A 19,373-nucleotide genomic window follows, 5' to 3' on the forward strand; every position below is an offset into this window, starting at 1 on the left:
TATGTACCTATTTTCGAAAATGTCACTTGCAAATTCGTTGAAACTTTTTTGTTTCTAAATAATATCAAATTTATTAAGGGATAAGCAAAAACTTTTAGTCATTTCAGCTCTTGAAATTATTTGAGTTAATAAGCCAAAAGTGCAAACGCAAAGCTGAAATATGTAGGTTTTTGTTTGCAGTATAGATAAGCTAAATAAGTAGTTAAATTAAATAATGCTATGGCATTATGTATAGTACATATATGTGTGTAATAAATGGCGTCGTATATATGCATGCACTCATTGTTTTAAAGTACATACACAAGTGCGCGTGTATGTATGTTTATACATAATATTACACATAGGGTATATTGAAATTTTAAGTAATTTACAAGCGTTTTTTTTTGTTATTTTATTCTATTTACATGTTAACTAATGTGGAAATGCAAAAAAGACTTACCCATAGAAATGAAATTTGCATTTATAAATAAAAAAACCATAGAACTCTTAAAATAATTTACTCATATCTTGGGAACTATAAATTATACAGGGCTGTTAAAGTATGATCGGGCTTTTGAACACATACATATATACTTGCGCAAATTTGTAGGCTTTTACTTGAAAGCTTAGTTAAACGAAATGGAATGCGTACATATCCATACTTGGATACATACATATGTACATACATATGTATAAAAAATTAAAATTCAAAAACATCGTAAAATAAAGTAAAAGTGAAAAAAATTACATTAAAAATATGAAAATAAATTTTAAATTTTTTTCATTTTATTATGTAATGCATATATGTACATGTATAAATATATTTTTTTCGGTATTTACACCAAGATACTTCACGTGCATTGCAACAACCTTCATAATTATGTACATCCGACTATGAGTATTTCAAATTTTTGATTTAAATATTATTTAAATATCATTGTTTTAAATTATTATATAAGATTTTTTCAAATTGTTCATTGCATGAAATTTTATATTTATTAAAATATTATACTTCTCAATGTTTTACATTATATTAATACATTTTAGCATACTTATGTATTCATGAATATATATACTTGGTTATAAACAAATACGTATGTATACGTATGGATGAATTCGAGTGATTACATATTAACAATTTAAACTTTTTATATAATCAGTTATTTATTGATTTACTTATTTACTTCATGTTTGCCTCAAACATTTTAGAAATAATGCATACATTGAATTAAAATTTTGTTTTTACTTTTACATATGTATGTATAACAAATTATAATCATACACATTTTTAATTATTTTTAATAATTACATATATAACGTATATATACATATGTACTTATATATATTTTTTGTCAAGCCACAAAATTAAAAATAAAATTGCCTATTATTAACAAATTAGAGTTAAGTCAAAGTAATAGAAAAAAAATATATAAAAAAAGGGTAATCTGGTTGCCAAGTCTATAAAGTCGCTTCTTTAAATTGTCTTTCGTTATTCTAAAATCTAAATTGTCCTTATATTTATTCTTAAAACGCAACATTCTGCTTACCGGCTCGTGCTTGCCTTAATTAGTCCTATGAAAGGGTACTGCAAAAAGATTCGGCGAGCAAAATTTCACATTATTGTTAATGACAATTTTGCTCAGAATATCGGGCGATATCATCCCCGACCTCAAAATAAGGGAAGTAAACCTAACATCCACGATTTCTCGTCTTTAAGCCAGGGTAGGCATGCGAATGAGTACTTTAATGTACATTAATAAGAGGCAAGATTAGAGGATTTTCCCAGCGAAGGTGACGCAAAGCGAATCTCAAGAAATTTTTTTGAATAGCCTTAATTCTGTTCCTATGAATTCCTGTGATGCGTATTCAAGATGTGGGTGAACAAGGCAGCAGTAAAGAGGTTTTAATTGTGTAAGCCTCATTAAACTCCTTCGACGAACGCTTCGCTTAAGGAAATCCAACAAGGAACTTGCCTTGACCACAATATAACTGCAATGGCCGAAAAACGATATTCCACCAATGTTAAATCTTTCTTGACTGTTTCCGTGCACTTTTAAAGTATGAATAACTGAGTAGTTAATAGTTTTTATATAGAGAACTGAATTTGTGGGTCTATGTCCTATCAAAAGGGAACACTTTATGTTTAGGAGACGATGTATTAAAATTATTAAATATCTTTGCGTTATCATTTCATTCGAAAAATTAACTTAACATATTTATAACATGTTAAAAAAAATACAAAGATATAAAGTTTCAAAAATTAAGTAGCACTTAATAGGCGTCTTAACAAAATTCTAAAGCAATGTACACGAACAAATTAAAATCATATAATAGAGTAAGGAAGGCAAAAAGGCTTTACTAAAACTAAAACTTAAACATTTGCTTGATAATTTGATCTATTAATTTGTTATAACACACTCTTTATGTCAGACAGATTTCAGTCCTCTTCAAAGTAGAATTAAAATACACTTTTTTATTCTTACTTCACTCCTGGCAGGAGCACAAGGGTGAGTACATAATATTGTAAATAACCCACTCCAGTTTCGTGCGTCATTAGGTTTTTAACTAGGTGATTAGCCTGCCGCAGAAAATAGAAAAACATTTCATGTACAATTCACCTTCCACTCACGGATCACTTTCAGGAAACATTGTTTGCAAATGTTGTTACATTGTCAATAAAAAATTTTTTTAGGTGTAATAATTTAGTAAACTATAAAGTAAATAACATAATTTATTTACAGAATATAAATATTCTGTATTAAAACATTATTATCATAAATATTATTTATGATAATAATGTTATTTGAATTGTTTGTCATTTCAGATTTAATATTTAGTTTTAATTTCTACATGTGTGAAAACCATATTAGAAATGCAGCACCATCACCATATACTTCGACAACAACAACAAAACCAAACACAACTCCAACAACAACATCAACAGCAGCAACAACAAGTACTACAACAACCACAACAGCGGCGGCAGCAGCAACATCAATTTCAACATCAATTTCAACATCAGATCACTCAGGAACACCAAACACATTCAGAAAAGCATCTACAACAATATCGAACGCAAAAGAATTTTCATCAGCGAAATATGGATAATAATAATCCAAAAATTATTAATAATAATCACAATCAAACTGTAACGCAAAACCATAGATCACAACTTAATCGAAACTCAACCCCGCCGACCGATGATGAAGATATTAAAGACTATGATGTTACACGTATGCGTGAAGAAGATTTTGAGCGTTTGACGGTATATATTGTTCCAGATGTACATTGTGAAAGAGGTATTAAAAATAGAGCAGAAAAAACTTTACCAAGAAGTTTAACTTTAAAACCATCGGTAGTTGAACCAAATGTAAAGGTAAAAATATTATATTAAAGTTTTTAAATTTTAATTATATTGACCGTTGGATTCATCATACGAATCACATTCGATTATACAATAGTCATTATACCCGTACGAACGTTCGAAGGGTATACTAAATTTGCCTTACCCTTTGTAACGCTAAGAAATAATGAGATATAGACTCAAGTGTATGTTTTTGATCAGCGTCGAATTCTTTATCTGTCCGTCCGTCCATCCCAGTGATAACTCAAAACCTAATTGAGCTAAGTTTCACAAATGAAATTTCACCAAATTTTCACAAATGATTTATTTTAGTAAATTCCAGAACCCTATTTAAACTGGACATGATTGAGATACTGGTTTTGGTAGCTGCCATACAACTTCAAAAGTTATTTGGCATTATCTTAAATTATTGGAATTATAATATAGAAATCTCGTGAAAACAGTTGTATTATTAGGGCTGTTATGTGTGATAAAAATCATTGAAATTTCTTGACTCGTTGTGGTAGTAGCCATACAATTTCAATAGTAGCCTTGTCTTAGAAAATATTGAAAACACAGTACTGAAATTTTGCATAAATTAATATGGTAATACGACATATTTGTATGGCATATTTATTCGCACATAGGATAACCAATTTGTACGGATATCACAGAATTGACACGGTCAAATCTATTTTTTCTCCTTTTTAATATGAAGTTACATGGATAAAGTTTTAGAAAATTTATTTCACGTAAATTAAGTAAACTACACGTTACAAACTTACATGTTTGAAGTTTCGGCTAAAAATTTTGAAAGTTACTTAAGTTTTAAAAATTTTGAAATAAAATTTATGAATCTGTTATTTAAAATTTAAAACTGTTAGGTACAATAATGTTTTTCCATATCAATAATGCTTTATACATCGATTATAATGCGTTACACAATAGTTCTAACTTGGTGGTCACGTATTGCGAGAAATTTGCGAGAAATCGATCCCCAAAAGATACTTCAATTCGTCATAAGGATGCATCTTTCGTTCACATTTGAATTGTTTTAAGTTCAATTAAAACCCTGTAACAAATTATAAAACTAAAACTGATATATGGATTTTCTTTAAAAATTAGACTGAAGGTGTATGGAGTACTGGAGTAATACCAAGAGGTACAAGGTTTGGCCCATTCGAAGGTGTACCCACGCCGAATTATCCTCTTGATAAAAATGCTGCAAGATATTTTTGGCGAGTAAGTATATTTTATTTAAGTTTTCTATAATATTTGAAATAGATCTTTCTATAATATTTCTAAAATGTACACCTATGTACATATAGTTACACAGAAAAAATTATCCTAGTTCAATTACATGTATAAATATTATAAGTTTAATATCACATTACAATTATTTACATAATCATTTTCCTTTTAATTAAGACTCGAAATGCGCATTTATCTTAAATTTATGTAATTTATAAATGCTTTTGCATAATGCTAATTTACTAATGTTATAAGCATGTTCAATTATAATTTATTTAATGTATTAACATGGTCTTTATCATGATTTGAATGAGCTTTGAATGTTTTATATATTCTTTCTTTTTTCTAATAATCAACAATTGTTTTCAAATCGAAATTAACTAACATTTTAACAAATATTGCATTTTTTCATTTAAACAATTTTAATTAGGTGCAGGGAACAAGACACATTACTTATGGAAACATTAAGGTATATTAAATATTTTATACGATTAAGATATATTTATATATCAATATAAGACTGTTTTAATACTTTTATGAGCATAAGGATAGAGCGGATTAAGTATTTAACTGAATTAATTAAGTATTTAACTGAAACACTATTTTCTTCTTTATATATTGAGAAATTACATGGATAACGTGAATGTCTGTAGGATAGGACTAGAGTAGTTTACTTTTCTTAAGAAAATAGTCGAATTCTCATTTGAAAAACAATTTCGATTCGAAATACTAAATACGGACTAAATTTTTACTAAAACACCCTAAAAAAAGTATAACTGTCTAAAATATGATCGTGACATATTATTTCAAAATTGATTAATAACGTTAAGATTTCAAAATCCGCGTTAAAAATTCGAATTAAATTTTAAACATTTAATTATAAAAGTTAATGTATATGTAATTGTATAGTAATATACTTTTTTATCCGCACTTAAAATTATGTTCATAAAATATTTATCTTTTGTATAAGCATGTGTACATATATACTTTATTGTAGACAAATCAACAATATTGTAAATAAAAATTAAAAAGAAATACTATTTAATGTAAAATTAGGTATAATTTATGGGTATTCATTTCCATTTTCAGACCATTTTATGTTTTCAATTGAAAATTGAAACCAAAACTAATATTGTTTTATTTTATATTTTATTATTAGATATTCAAGGATGATGATTACTATTATTTAGATGGCTCCGACTGTTCACAATCTAATTGGATGCGTTACGTGGGTTGTGCTTATAGTTTATCTGTTATGAATTTAGTTGCTTGCCAACATCAAGAAAATATATATTTTTATACAATACGTGACATAATGCCGAGTGAGGAACTCATGGTATGGTATTGTAAAGACTTTGCAAAAAGATTAGGCTATGACGTAGATCCTGAAAGAACGACATATAGCATTTGTAAAGAGGAAACTTTAAAAAAACATTATACAAATTTAACAACGCCACAAATATCGCCAGAAGTTGCGTATAATCATATAACATATGTTATGGGTTTACACATTCCCACAAGGAGATCACTAACACCAAGTCCATCACCACCACATACTCTAAATAACCATCAAAATATTCAAATTCTTTCAACTTCAAGTCAAGAACCCTTCACTGAAAATAGGCAACAATCATCACAACAACCAACACAACAGCAACAATCTCAGCAACATACATGTCTTCTATCTGATGCACTACAACCACCACACCAGCAACAGTATCAACAACAATTGAATTTAAAACATTGTCATCGTACTGTAGTCCATTTAAGATCTGAAAATAGCAATGTAAATTACAATAATAGTATTAATAGTGAAAATCAAAATATTAACGACACGAAATCAACTATAATTGCAAATGAGGCTGAATCAAAAATACAGATGATTGTACGAGATCAATCACCAACTGTTGTTTCTTCCAATACTCATCAACAACATACGCAAATTAATCGGGAAGTAAGTAAGGAAAGCAACGATATCAGCATTGTAGAATCGCCGATTTCATCGCATAAGGATGCGCATTTTGATGATGCACATTCCTTGACACCAAACGATGGTTCTGTCCGTTCTGATGAAGGTTATCATAGTAATGAATATCATGAAGATGCTTTGACTCCCCCAGAAGATTCTAGTGATAGTGACAGTGAACATAATTATGTTCTAGACTGTTCAAAAAAAGCCATTGAACCCAAAGAGACTGCAATCACTCAGAAATTATTAACAGATTGTGATAATAAGAACGAATACCGTAAAGTTAAAATGAAAATGCCACTAAAGTATGAGTTTAAAAATAAGACAATTAAGACTGAATGTGAAAAAGATACCACCACTAGTAATAATACAACGACTGCAAAAGAATTTTGTGTTAATAGTAAAACAGTAGATGTAATACATCAAACTAATAATATCACTAAAACTAAATCAGAACATATTAATTCAAATGCAGAAAATTCTGCAGAAAAAGTTAAATTAAATAGCATGATAGTAACGCCACTTATTTCAAGTTCCACGAACAATATAAACCAAGTTATTGAAACCGAAGTTAATTCTGAAATGCTAGAAGAAAGGTCATCAGTTTTAATGACATCCAATATTCATACAACGACAAATAGTGTAATTGTTTTAGATGGAAACCAATCCACAGCTCACAGTTCCCATTATGATCAACAACATAATGTTGTCTCATATGGTAAACAGTTTTACGAATCTGAGACAGTATCACCGCCTCCTCCTGAAGCTTCATTATCGTTAACGCAACAAGTACCTTATGCAAGATTTTCTCCTCCAACTTCAAGTATTTTGGAAACTATATTAACCACTGGTAATCGTATCACAAATAATCAAGAAATTGCTAAACAGCAACAAAATGCTGCTACTCCACCACCTACTTCTCCTACGGAAATGGCTTATTCATATAAAAAATCGCATAGATATGGTAACGTAGTAAGCCCTGACTCAAGCTCTAATCATATAGTTCTAAATCAAGAAATATGTGAATCCCATATAATTTTGAATGGAAGCAGTAGTAAAGAAACACAAATCTCAAATTCTGTTTCGCAGCAAACAAATATTTTCTCACCAAATTACCAAACACGATCAAATAATCATTCACATAACGAATACCAAGAAGTGATTTGCCGTCAATCACCTTCGTATTCCACATATAATTATTCATCTAATAGTCCAGCAGATTTACATAATATTGCAGCACAACACACACCAACATCTACTTATTCTCCACCACATAACAGCAGTGGTTATGATCGAATTTCCGCTAATCAAAATTATGCGATGCGAAATTCTCCTACAAGCTTACATCAATTGCAAAATAATCAGCATTTATTAAATCATAGTTTAATGCAACCACTGACCCCGCTTGTGACAAATTTATCTCCTTTACGTAATGGACCAATTTCGCCATCTTGTAGCTTGAGTCCTGACGGAAATTCTTGTACAAGGAGCGGCAGCCCAATGAGTCCAGAATCTCATGGTTCCAGAGGGTACAGATCCTTACCTTACCCTCTCAAAAAGAAAGATGGCAAAATGCATTACGAATGTAATGTTTGTTGTAAGACTTTTGGACAACTTTCAAATTTAAAAGTACATCTGCGTACTCATTCTGGAGAGAGGCCTTTTAAATGTAACGTTTGTACTAAATCATTTACACAATTGGCACATTTGCAAAAGCATCATCTAGTGCACACAGGGGAAAAACCTCATCAATGTGAAATTTGTAAAAAGCGATTCTCATCAACTTCCAATCTAAAAACACATTTAAGATTACATAGTGGTCAAAAACCTTATGCTTGTGATTTATGTCCGCAAAAGTTTACACAATTTGTTCATCTGAAATTACATAAACGATTACATACAAATGACAGACCTTATGTTTGCCAAGGTTGTGACAAAAAATATATAAGTGCCTCAGGTTTGAGGACACATTGGAAAACAACAAGTTGTAAACCAAATAATTTAGAAGAAGAACTTGCTATGGCTGCTGCTGCCACATCTGAGTGTTTGAGTGAGTTTGTAAAGTATATATTATATGCATAAATAAAAATTATTTAAATGATTCCTTTAATGATTGAAAAAAAGTGTCGAAAATATATTACTTTAAAAAAATCAAAAATTTCAAATATTTAGGAATTAAAATTGCTTAAGTTACTTATTTTCAAAATATAAAGTTTCAGTTTATATCTTTTGTATGGTATTTCAAACATGTTTCGAAACTAATAATATTCACAAAGATTTCTTAAGTTAACTGTTCTGTTTTGAATTAATTAAGTCTTTATATTTAAATATCTTTTCTAATTACTATGTTCTAATTGAATTTTAGGTCCTGATAAAGAACCAACGGAACCAGATTCTCGAGAATCTTATGAAATCCAAACGCATTCTCAATCTCATACCCATTTAAGGCAGGCAACAATTAACGCACAAAATTCTTCACAACAACACAATTCTGCTGAATTACATCAGCCGCATCAAGTGCATCAGCAACAAATAGCACAACAGCAATCCCAGCAAATTCAACAAATATTACAACATTCACATCATTCTACAGCAATAATTGTTAATCAAAATCATCATCTTTCGCAACAAGAACAACCGCAACAATTACATCAACATCATCATCAACAAGTTCTTGCACAACAAATAACACAAAATCATAATGATATACATAAAACAGATATGTCAAAGGTTGTTACTAAAATATCTAATCCGCACGTTATTGTAGGCCAATCATCAAATTCATCTTCGGAACAAAATTTTGGTATATCATTAGCAATTTCAAACGCACATCCGCATCTAAATACACAGCATACAGAGAGTAGACCAAGTGTAATAGAATCAAATCAACCAATGGTTATAGAGTGTACGTAGAAAACATTATGCATAAAAATGTGCATATCTTAATGAAAGAAATTTTACATGCATAGTTAATCTATAGCAGAGCAATATATTAATTTTTGGAATTTGTATACTCTATATTAGTCATTCGAATATTAATTATATAATATTGAAAAATGATTATAAGATGTAAACAATGATTTCAATATCAAAATACTAATTGTCATAATGAATTGAAACTATATTATTATAATCTACTCTATATTAATACTTAAAAAATTATCTAAATGTGTTATATAAGTATAGAATATGAACTTTAACTACAAAGAAGTATTCTCATAAATTTATTTTTTAGAAAGATAAATAACACGAACACAAAATATATTTAAGTACGCGAATTAATTTGAAAGATGATTAAGAAAAACTTTCTTGAACTAAAAGCATTTTAAAATAACAAGTAAAACGTACAATGTATTATGCCTACTTTTATTATTTTTATAAAAATGAAAACCATTGAAACTATATAACAAAAAATGAAATAATAATTAACTTTGTAAGTTAAATATTAGAATTAAAAACAAGTCAATATGACAATGATTAAATTAATTGAGCCGAGATTTTCTGAAATTGTTCATATTTTAGACACAAATTTGTTTTTACTTTTTAAATCTAACTGGGCTTTTTAAAAAATATTAATATGTATATGATAATTGTGTTCGCATTTATAGCAATATTGTTAAAAAAATATTCACGTACATTTCCTTTGATTAAAATCTCCTACTTGCTTTTTATTGTTTAACCAACTCTAAACACTTATTTTTAAAATTTACCCAAAAAATTCTTTATTTATAGTGAAAAAAAATAAAAGAGCAAAAATAAAACCTAAACATATTTTCCTAAAATTAGTAATATAAAGAAACAAAAAACAAATGGTAAAAAATTTAAATGCTAAGAAATAAATTAACATAGAATAAATATTTAAGAAAAGAGTAAGGGAAAGCAAAAAAAAACATGTATATAAAAGTATTTTTTTATATAAAAATGATAATTATAAATAAATTATTATTATATAGGTACATACGCATAAAAAAATACAATAAACAAAGATTTTTATACGCAAATATCTAAGTAAGGAAAAGTCTATATTTAAAATAAGAACCAAGTTCGATTCAATTATAAGTATCTGAGATCTAAAGAAGTTTACTTCATAACATCTTATTCAATTGCGATAACATGTTATAACATATACATATTTACTAGCTTATAAGACTACATGTATAATAATTTAAATATAGTAAGATTCGCGGTAATTCGAATTTGCAATTTAAGAATTTTCACAATAATTTATAAATTTATAAACAAATTTTTAAGGAACACAAACAATAAAATTGAGTTTACGAGTATTAATTGTTTTACCGCAATAATGATTATTAAGGTAAATATATACATATACTATAATTAAAGATCACAATTAACAGTAGCAAAAGGGAATATAATAAAAAGAAATTAATTTTATACAAGTTTTAAATTCACATTGCCAAGAGTTTATTTAGAAAAAACTTAGAAATAAATAAGTATAAATTTTTATATTTACTTGTATGCGAAATTGTGTTCCAAAAAGTTAAATTATAACGATAATAGTCTTGGTATTCATACTTTTTTTAAGTATCTATAAAAAATATATAAAATTATAAATAATTAAAAAAATTTAACATAAAAATGAAAATTATGTATATCTATGGTATACCAACATAGATACTATACATTTTATATACAAAATTTTCTGGTTATATAAAAATAAATATTTTGATTATAAAAATTCGAAATTGCGTTCCCGGATCATTGCGATTCTATGCTATAATTAAATGGTAAATATGTTTAATAAAATAAATAGAGTTTGTTATGTATATTTACAATTGTTATCACAAACACATTTAATACGTAATTTGTATGAAAATTGCGCCCTCATAAAATAGAACAAACGTTTATATTTTCTGAAAGCGAGCAAAAACGTATCAAACATGAGCAAATCACTTATTCACAAATAAAACTTTGGTTTTTCAGTTAAAGTTTCATTTGAAGTTTTATTTAAAGTTTAGATAAGTTTGGTTTTTTGACTTTTTTTCAATTTCGGGAATATGTAAATCTTTGTTACAAAAGAAAATGTTGTGCATATAATAATGCAAACGTATACACGATATGTATAAGAATGACTTAATAGGAATCATATGTAATTGGATAAAAAAATACAAATTATGCTGCAAAACTAAATAGACATATAATATAAAATACATACATACATACATATACATATATATATATATATATATTTATAATATTCTAATTTTCAAGAAAATATTTATTTGAATATTCTCTAAAATATATATTAATATTCCATCCATATACAGTATATATTTAATAAAACATATTCATATACACACACAAAAATATATATATAAAAATATAATGTGTAGTATAAACTTTATGAACGGAAAACGGAAATTGAGAGAATTCTTTACAATTGATAAGGTTTGTTACACCAAGTTTATTATATCTAACTAAGGGTTCTTTAAGTAACTTTAGATATTCTTTAGATACTTTAGTTGATTAGATATAAAAAATAAACTAAATTGATGTTGAAAAAAATTTTAAATACATATTATCCTAATGCAATTCTTATGTGGGAAAATGTGAACAAAAGTCTCAATAAGAAAATATGAGCATTTTCGAAAAAATTGCTTTAGCGCAAGAGCGCGTACGTATTGTAAAATTTATTTATTTTAAGTCGCCATTGAACTTGAAATCTTGGTCTTTCTTTGAACTTGTAGTTTTTGAAAGCAAATTTTATTCAAATAACTTGTATAACGGAAATTTTTTACAATATTATAATTATGTATATTAAATTTTGTTTATCATTTCATTTCACAAAAAAATATTTTTAAATAGAAATTTAAAATATTGTGAATTATTACTATATATTATGTACATTTTTTGTAAATTTTAAAAATGAATTTCTTTAATTTAGTTATAAATGTACTTATATTATTGTAGTAAATATATTAGAAAAAACTTATATAAATATATCAGAAATACTTTTGTTTGGTATTTAATGCTTGTATAAATTCTATATTGTTTCAATTTTATTAATAAACATATTACGAAAAAACACTCCCATATATAAGCAAAGAATATTCAAAATTATTGTAATATTGTAAATTAAAACAAAAGAAAATATGTAATATAAAAATGTTCAGAAAAAGTAAAAAATCTAATATAATGTCAGCTGAAGATCGGTGCTTGTAACCTGTTTAATTTGTTCCGTGTAATAATTAACATGGATTTCTTGAGGTGGTTTATTTACATTTATTTGAAAAAATTAATATTACATATGAATACATTCACACTCTGTTATGTATGTATAGTATGTAATCTAGTTTAATTGATAAATAATAATATTGCTGTAATATATAAACATACATAAAAGTTAAAAAGAAATTTAACATAAACTTAAAATAAACTTAAAATAATATTTTTAATATATAATTTTATAGAAGACATTATGAAATTCTATAATTATAAAAAATTATACAAGATTATAATTAAATACAAAAAACCACCATCAAAACATTATTGTTTATTATTTTAAAGCAACCAATATTAATAAATTAATTTTTAGAGAAAAATCTAATAACGTAAATTTACTGTTAACATTTACCATGGCCAAATAAAACAGGTGAAAAATTAACTTTAATTTTAAGACTGTAAAATAAGAATATAGTTGAATAAGATAAACTTATAAAATAGCAATTATATTTTAAATTATATAAACCAATATATGTATACATATATATACAGCAAATTCCTAAACTAATGTTAAGTACATTCAAATAATACACATTATACACATACATATGCATAAAATTAAAAAAAAAGTGAAAAACCTTTTTTTAATACATAACGTAAGTACATAAATAAAGTTCAGTTTTTTATTTTTTTTTTCATTGTACAATTCTACAAAATAAAAAAAAATTAAAATCATTTTTTTTTGTTTTAAAAAAGTAGTTCATTTTTATCCTATATTTTAACATAAATATTTTCATCTGTCATACATATTGTTTCCATATATAAAAAAAGCTATGATCATTACCCTTTTATAATAAAACAAAACTTATTAAATATTCGTAGGTTAATAAATTTAAATAAAATAAATAAAGAAGTATATAATTTCATGAGGCTGATTAGTTATTAGTGTATATCAATCATATAAAAAAAGCAAAAAATCATAAGAAAAAAAACTTTGGAAGAAAAAATAAAATAAAATTAACAAAATTAAATAATATACATAGGTAATGTTAAAATATTTATTTTTATAAAATATTTTTTAAAATGAAAAATTTCTTTTGTATAAATGTGAATATAATATTATTATGAAGCAATTTATTATCTTTTTTTGAACACAATGTTACAAAACTTATACATATAACTGCGATCAAAAATTTTAAACTGTAAGAAAAAATAATGTTATTTTGACATAAAACACAATTAAATTATATTCAATATATTACAAAATTTTCAAATAATAATTGGCTGGATTGTCTATTTTTATTTAATTTCTATTTAAGTATGTACGTATATGTATTTCAAATTAATATTTATTATCTACATATTATATTATATATCACTATATATTATTATTAAATTATTGAAAAAGTTCATTTTTTTAGCCTTTATATAATATACTTAAAAGTAAATTTAAAATAGAATTATAAAAAGTGAATATGAAAAGATACGAAATTTGTTTAATTTTATTGTATAATACATGACAAACATAATGTGCATATGTATATATGCATATTATATACATATATACATATGTATATATGTATGCATCTACTATCGGGTCTAAACACAGACATCTTTATATGAATATCTTTATGTACATTATAGGAGTCTATGGTCTAGAGCAAAACTATAAAAGATTATGCAAATCTATCTTCATACATATATTTATACCAAAACTTAACGGCATTCAGACGTATATGCGCATATGTACTTTCAGATACTATTGGTCGTAGTTTGTAAGTTATGTATAAAGCCAGCCCTGACAAAAAAATTTCCACCCGTGCATAAAGTTATAAAAACAATCTGAAGTGTTACTTGAAAATTTAAAACTACAAAGTTTTGGTCTACGATATCATAGGGTTAAGTGAGTCCACGTTTGCGATGACAAAAATATCTTGAAAATTCAAAAACCTTATACCAAACAACATGCACACATTTATGTCAATATTGTTTACAAAATTTGATTAAGTTATTAAATTTAAAAATATCAAAACTTACAAGAATGTATTAAATTTTAACTTAATTATCTAAAACCTTAAAAAGAAATAATACATTTTCTTTGGTGAAAATTTTTAAAAAAATTGCAAAATGCTGAAGATGAGTTTAAATACCTATACGAAGAGAATACGAGTATTCTCTTTGCTTATTCTCAGTTTATCTTCAACTTCTAAAAATTATATTTAAAAAAAACAATTTAAGCTACGTCTATAAATTCGTATCGTGCATACGCATATATTATAAATATCGTACTTATTATAAACTCTAATTATATAATTAAAGATGAGCCGTGAATGCTTTGCATTTTTTCTCTTCGCTTTGAGCTCAATCAATGACCCACCGAATTAGAGTTTTACTAAGGGATGGTAGGTTTCTATAAAAGAATTGTGGTCAACCAATATAGATTTGGATACGTGCATAATTCATTACGCATTTCGCTTTTAACTTTTTTTCCACAAGTTGTTTCTCTAATTCTATTAAAATCCTTTCCACTTCACCTAATTGTGATACTTTTTTTATCTTTCATAGTTTGCAAAGAAATATTTTATTAATAAGAATATTTTATATATGCAAGTTTTATTCCAAATAAGTCTATCCTATTTATTATCAAAATTATTAGCTTGCGTTAAATATAAAATTTACAAACTACTATGAGTGAACTAAATCTTTTTTCCTTGTTTTTCAAAATATTTGTTTTGTAAATCAAAATATGTACATTCGCGATTGGTTGTGTTAAAAAGTCGATAAATGTCGCGTAATTAACATTTAATATTTTTTTAATTCTGAAAGCCAATTTTCCAAAAGGAACTAAAAATGACACTTAAAGCTCGACAAATAGTCGACTTCGCTGCGAGGTATAAAAATTTTAATTTTTTATTTTGTATAAAAATTTTAATTATTTTTGTGCGGTTTTTATTTTATGTCGCTCAAAAAGTTGAATCAAGCATAAAAATACATGAAAAGACATTAAAAAAAAATAAAAATACACAGTTTTTAAAATCTTTGATCCAACTCAATTGAATGCGAAGAATTTATAGTCGTGATTTTTTGGAGTATTTTTTGATACGTTCAAAAATAAAGAAAACAAGATATATTTCTTGAAAAGAATTGTAAAACAATAATTACGAATCAATTGAAACCTCAATAATCATTAGTTATGATATACGTAAGTGGCAAAATCTCTTATCTAATCAAACAATATAACAAAACTCAGTAAATCAGACTTGTCAGAAATTCTCAACAGACTTACTGTCAGATTTTTTAAAAGCAAAATGGCGACAATTAATATTTTTTAAAACTTTTGTAAAGCGATTATTTGATTTTTATTTTGGCTATAATTTTCGTTATATCGTATTGTTATTTTAAAAAAAAAAAAATAAAAGTATAATCATTAGATACAAAATAAAGTATAAAATAAAATTCATAATCATATTAAACTTATCGAATAAATATTTCGAAAACCTTTCTTTGTGCCTTTCTGCTGCTACTATTTTGTTTAGTAAACACTGCAGTGAAAAATACGAAAATAAGCAGTCAGTCTATTCTTCAAATAAAAATACAAAGCTGTCGCTATTTCAGTGTCAATTAAAGTAAATAAAAACCCAGCTTAGATGTCGGTTACATATCAAATCAAATCAACGAATTCTAAGATAAAATCGGTTGAACATTTACAAATTAGACTCTGTTTATACCTTTATATCGAATTTTAATAACATTTATGTTTTGATTGTTTGCAGTGCTTTAAATTTTAAGCACTCTGACAATATGAAACTAAGAATAAAAATCTTAGATCATAGAAAATTTTTAGATAAGTAAAACTTAATTTTTAAAAAATTAAGTCAAAAATCTGGCAAAATATTTGATAATAATCGCATTCAAATTTTCTCTGTTTTCCATTATTTACCCATTGTATTTTCATATTAATGTTACTTGATTAAATCCGGCTTTACTAAATCAATCAAATAATTTGTGAATAGCTATATATGCTGTGTAAAATTTTGCGAACATACGTTCTTTGAATTATAAAACGTCAATACACACTTTGACACTTTCCCGACTGGCTTTATTTGTAAAATGCCACACAAAATAGAAAAATCATTAGCAACTTTTTAACATATTTATAATTTTAATAAAAATTTATTCGAATCATATTTTTAATTCAAAATATGAATTTGAAAGTGTAAATTATAAAATGTAGTTATTTGCAACAAATTTAGTTTGCTTTACATTCAAACATATGAAAAAAATTGAGGAAATGAAAACGATAATATTTTGTATTAGTCATTGAACTATTTAGAATTAATGTATTTGCTTTTTGTTAAATATTTGTAAAACTTTTATATGGAAACTAAAAAAGATATTTATAATTTGTGGATACAGTACACCACTAAGGTATGTAGGTATATTCAAATTCCTTAAAAGAATATTTACATAAAATTAAGTACCCCGAAAATTTACCAAATTTTAAAAGAAATACACGCCCTTAGATTGTTTAGATAATAGACGGAAAACTAATTCTCCTTTTATTCTCTTTTTGACTGAACTAAACTTTTTTTTTATTAGAATGATGAACTTTACTTTCGCCAATTCGTAAGTGGTTTTGTGCAAATATGGAGGAACCAACTAAATTTGGATGTATCCGAAGTCCCATTGAGTATCAACATTAAAACGGATAGTGGACCTCATCTTAGCAGGCTTCCAGATGAATTATTACCAGCAATCACGAAGTTTATTATAATTGCTAGGGATGAAATAGAAAAGGTAACCCAAAAAAATATGACTTATTAATGTCAAGTATTAAAATATCTACAATATTTATTCAAAACTATAATTTTCAGGATCAAATCTCTAGTGAGAAACTTGAGGAGACTTCTCTGTTAATTGAATGTCTCATAATAATTAGCAGAAATTTCGAAAATATTACAACTATTGTAAAACATGATTTTATAGGAAACTTAATAGCATTATTAGTTAAATTATACTCGAAAGTGATTTCCTTAAAAAATTTTTGTTTCACCTATTTTTAATTGTTTTTCGTTTTAGATATTAGAATCGAAAGAGTTAACTTCAATTGAAACGGAAATTTTCGATAACTTTTGTAAATTTCTCGAAGTTATTTATGATCCGTATTTTACATGGCGGAATTTTTTTAACGGAAATTTTTTGAATTCGAATTCCTTTAGTTATACATCAAACTCAATACATGTTGAAGTAATTCCTTTTATGTACGGTAAGTTTAATTTTCTAACATTTCAATACTACGGGAAATCGTAGTTAATATACTCAAATTTTTTTTACTAGATTGCTTTCAATATGAAGAAATATTTAAATTTCCTTCAATCGGTATTAGTTTGGTCCACGCTTTGGGTTCTATTATATCTGGGTCACAAGTAAGTCTTAAATTTTTTTAAAATTGATGTCACTAGTTATTTTGCTCAAATTAGTTTTTCAGTTGATCATTTGGTTAATTTTACTCCATTAATTTTATTTTATTGTAAAGTTTTAAAATATGAAAAAATTACAGAAATCTTTAACCCCGGAAAATAATGTTTTAAATAATAAAGTATATGGTGAAAGGACGCTTAGTTTTATATGTGATAATTTGGTGAGTTCAGGTTTTTATACTAATGCTTCTCTTGTTCCAATATTATTTTCGTAGATGCTAAATTGTAACGAAAATTGCATTATTTTCGTAGATGCCAAGTAACGAAAATCGCATTTTTTTCATTACGTTTTAACATCTACTTTAACTGCATGCATTTAATATTTGTTACTAGTTTGTGTTAACTTGTTTATTTGTTTCATAATAAATTTTATAAAAGTGTATAGAAAATTTAATTTTAGTTCACAAAATTTTATTATTTTCTCCGCTAAAAAACTAGCTTACATGTTAAAAATTAATTATACATACATTTATGTAAAACAATACCATTATAAGATTATAATTACACATATTCCCATCTACTAAGTTTAAGTTTTTTAAAAAATTAGTTCAATATTTTAAATCTTTTCAATTTTAATTTAAACCAAAAAAAATTTATCATTAGATTGGCTGAAGTTTTAAAGAACTTTGTTTAGATTACTTATGTACCTTTTTTGCTTTTGTGTATTATAGCAAAAAGATGGGGCAAAAAAATCGATTCCTTTTCACTTCTCAGTTTGTGATAGAAAAACGAATTGTTCTTTAGTATTTGCAATTTGAATCTCAAAAATAAAATTGTTTATATTATACATAAAATTTTATTTTTCGCGTAAGCTAAACATACGTTTATGTTTCTTGTTCTATGGTTCCTGAGATTAAACAGTTCTAAAAATATTCAAATATATGTAAAATATTAATGAAAGACTCCGTTTCATGGAATTAAGATTGTATATTTTTAAAAGAAATTGAAATTATTGGGTCAAAAACTTTTAGACCTTAAAAATATCAGCGAATCACCGATCCTCATGATTACGTGTATTGCTTAAATGCAATCTATTCGATTTTTGTTGAAACACACAATCACGAGAAACGAACGAAAGAAAAAATTTTTTATGTAAAAATTTTATCTTTCGCTTCTTCCGTGTTCATCGCCGAAAGTTACCTTTTTTTATGGTAAATAGCGGTTCAAA

The 19,373-nt window shown here is 25.9% G+C and overlaps 2 protein-coding genes across 10 annotated transcripts in view; both read left to right on the plus strand.

Annotated features, from left to right (window-relative positions):
• Window positions 1-13,309, plus strand: part of LOC129606717 (uncharacterized) — a 34,834-nt gene extending 21,525 nt beyond the window's left edge. For 7 of the 8 annotated variants that reach the window (XM_055517212.1, XM_055517213.1, XM_055517206.1 and 4 more), the window contains 5 exons: window positions 2,804-3,355; window positions 4,448-4,564; window positions 5,004-5,042; window positions 5,733-8,592; window positions 8,908-13,309. In XM_055517212.1, coding sequence (XP_055373187.1) covers window positions 2,852-3,355; window positions 4,448-4,564; window positions 5,004-5,042; window positions 5,733-8,592; window positions 8,908-9,455 — 4,068 coding nt within the window. In that variant the 5' untranslated portion in view covers window positions 2,804-2,851 and the 3' untranslated portion in view covers window positions 9,456-13,309. The remainder of the gene's footprint in view (window positions 1-2,803; window positions 3,356-4,447; window positions 4,565-5,003; window positions 5,043-5,732; window positions 8,593-8,907) is intronic. The other variant, XM_055517214.1, reaches the window with a different exon arrangement.
• A 3,569-nt stretch (window positions 13,310-16,878) lies between these two features.
• The window catches only part of LOC129606918 (neurobeachin-like protein 1), a 29,844-nt gene continuing 27,349 nt past the window's right edge, over window positions 16,879-19,373 (plus strand). Inside the window, exons 1-6 of one of the 2 annotated variants that reach the window (XM_055517550.1) lie at window positions 16,879-17,153; window positions 17,325-17,522; window positions 17,600-17,749; window positions 17,805-17,991; window positions 18,063-18,151; window positions 18,286-18,366. In XM_055517550.1, the coding sequence (XP_055373525.1) occupies window positions 17,103-17,153; window positions 17,325-17,522; window positions 17,600-17,749; window positions 17,805-17,991; window positions 18,063-18,151; window positions 18,286-18,366 (756 nt within the window). In that variant the 5' untranslated portion in view covers window positions 16,879-17,102. The remainder of the gene's footprint in view (window positions 17,154-17,324; window positions 17,523-17,599; window positions 17,750-17,804; window positions 17,992-18,062; window positions 18,152-18,285; window positions 18,367-19,373) is intronic. The other variant, XM_055517551.1, reaches the window with a different exon arrangement.

The sequence above is a fragment of the Condylostylus longicornis genome, unplaced genomic scaffold (genome assembly GCF_029603195.1).
Source record: "Condylostylus longicornis isolate FDR11 unplaced genomic scaffold, ASM2960319v2 ptg000022l, whole genome shotgun sequence".
NCBI classification, from domain to species: Eukaryota; Metazoa; Arthropoda; class Insecta; order Diptera; family Dolichopodidae; genus Condylostylus; species Condylostylus longicornis.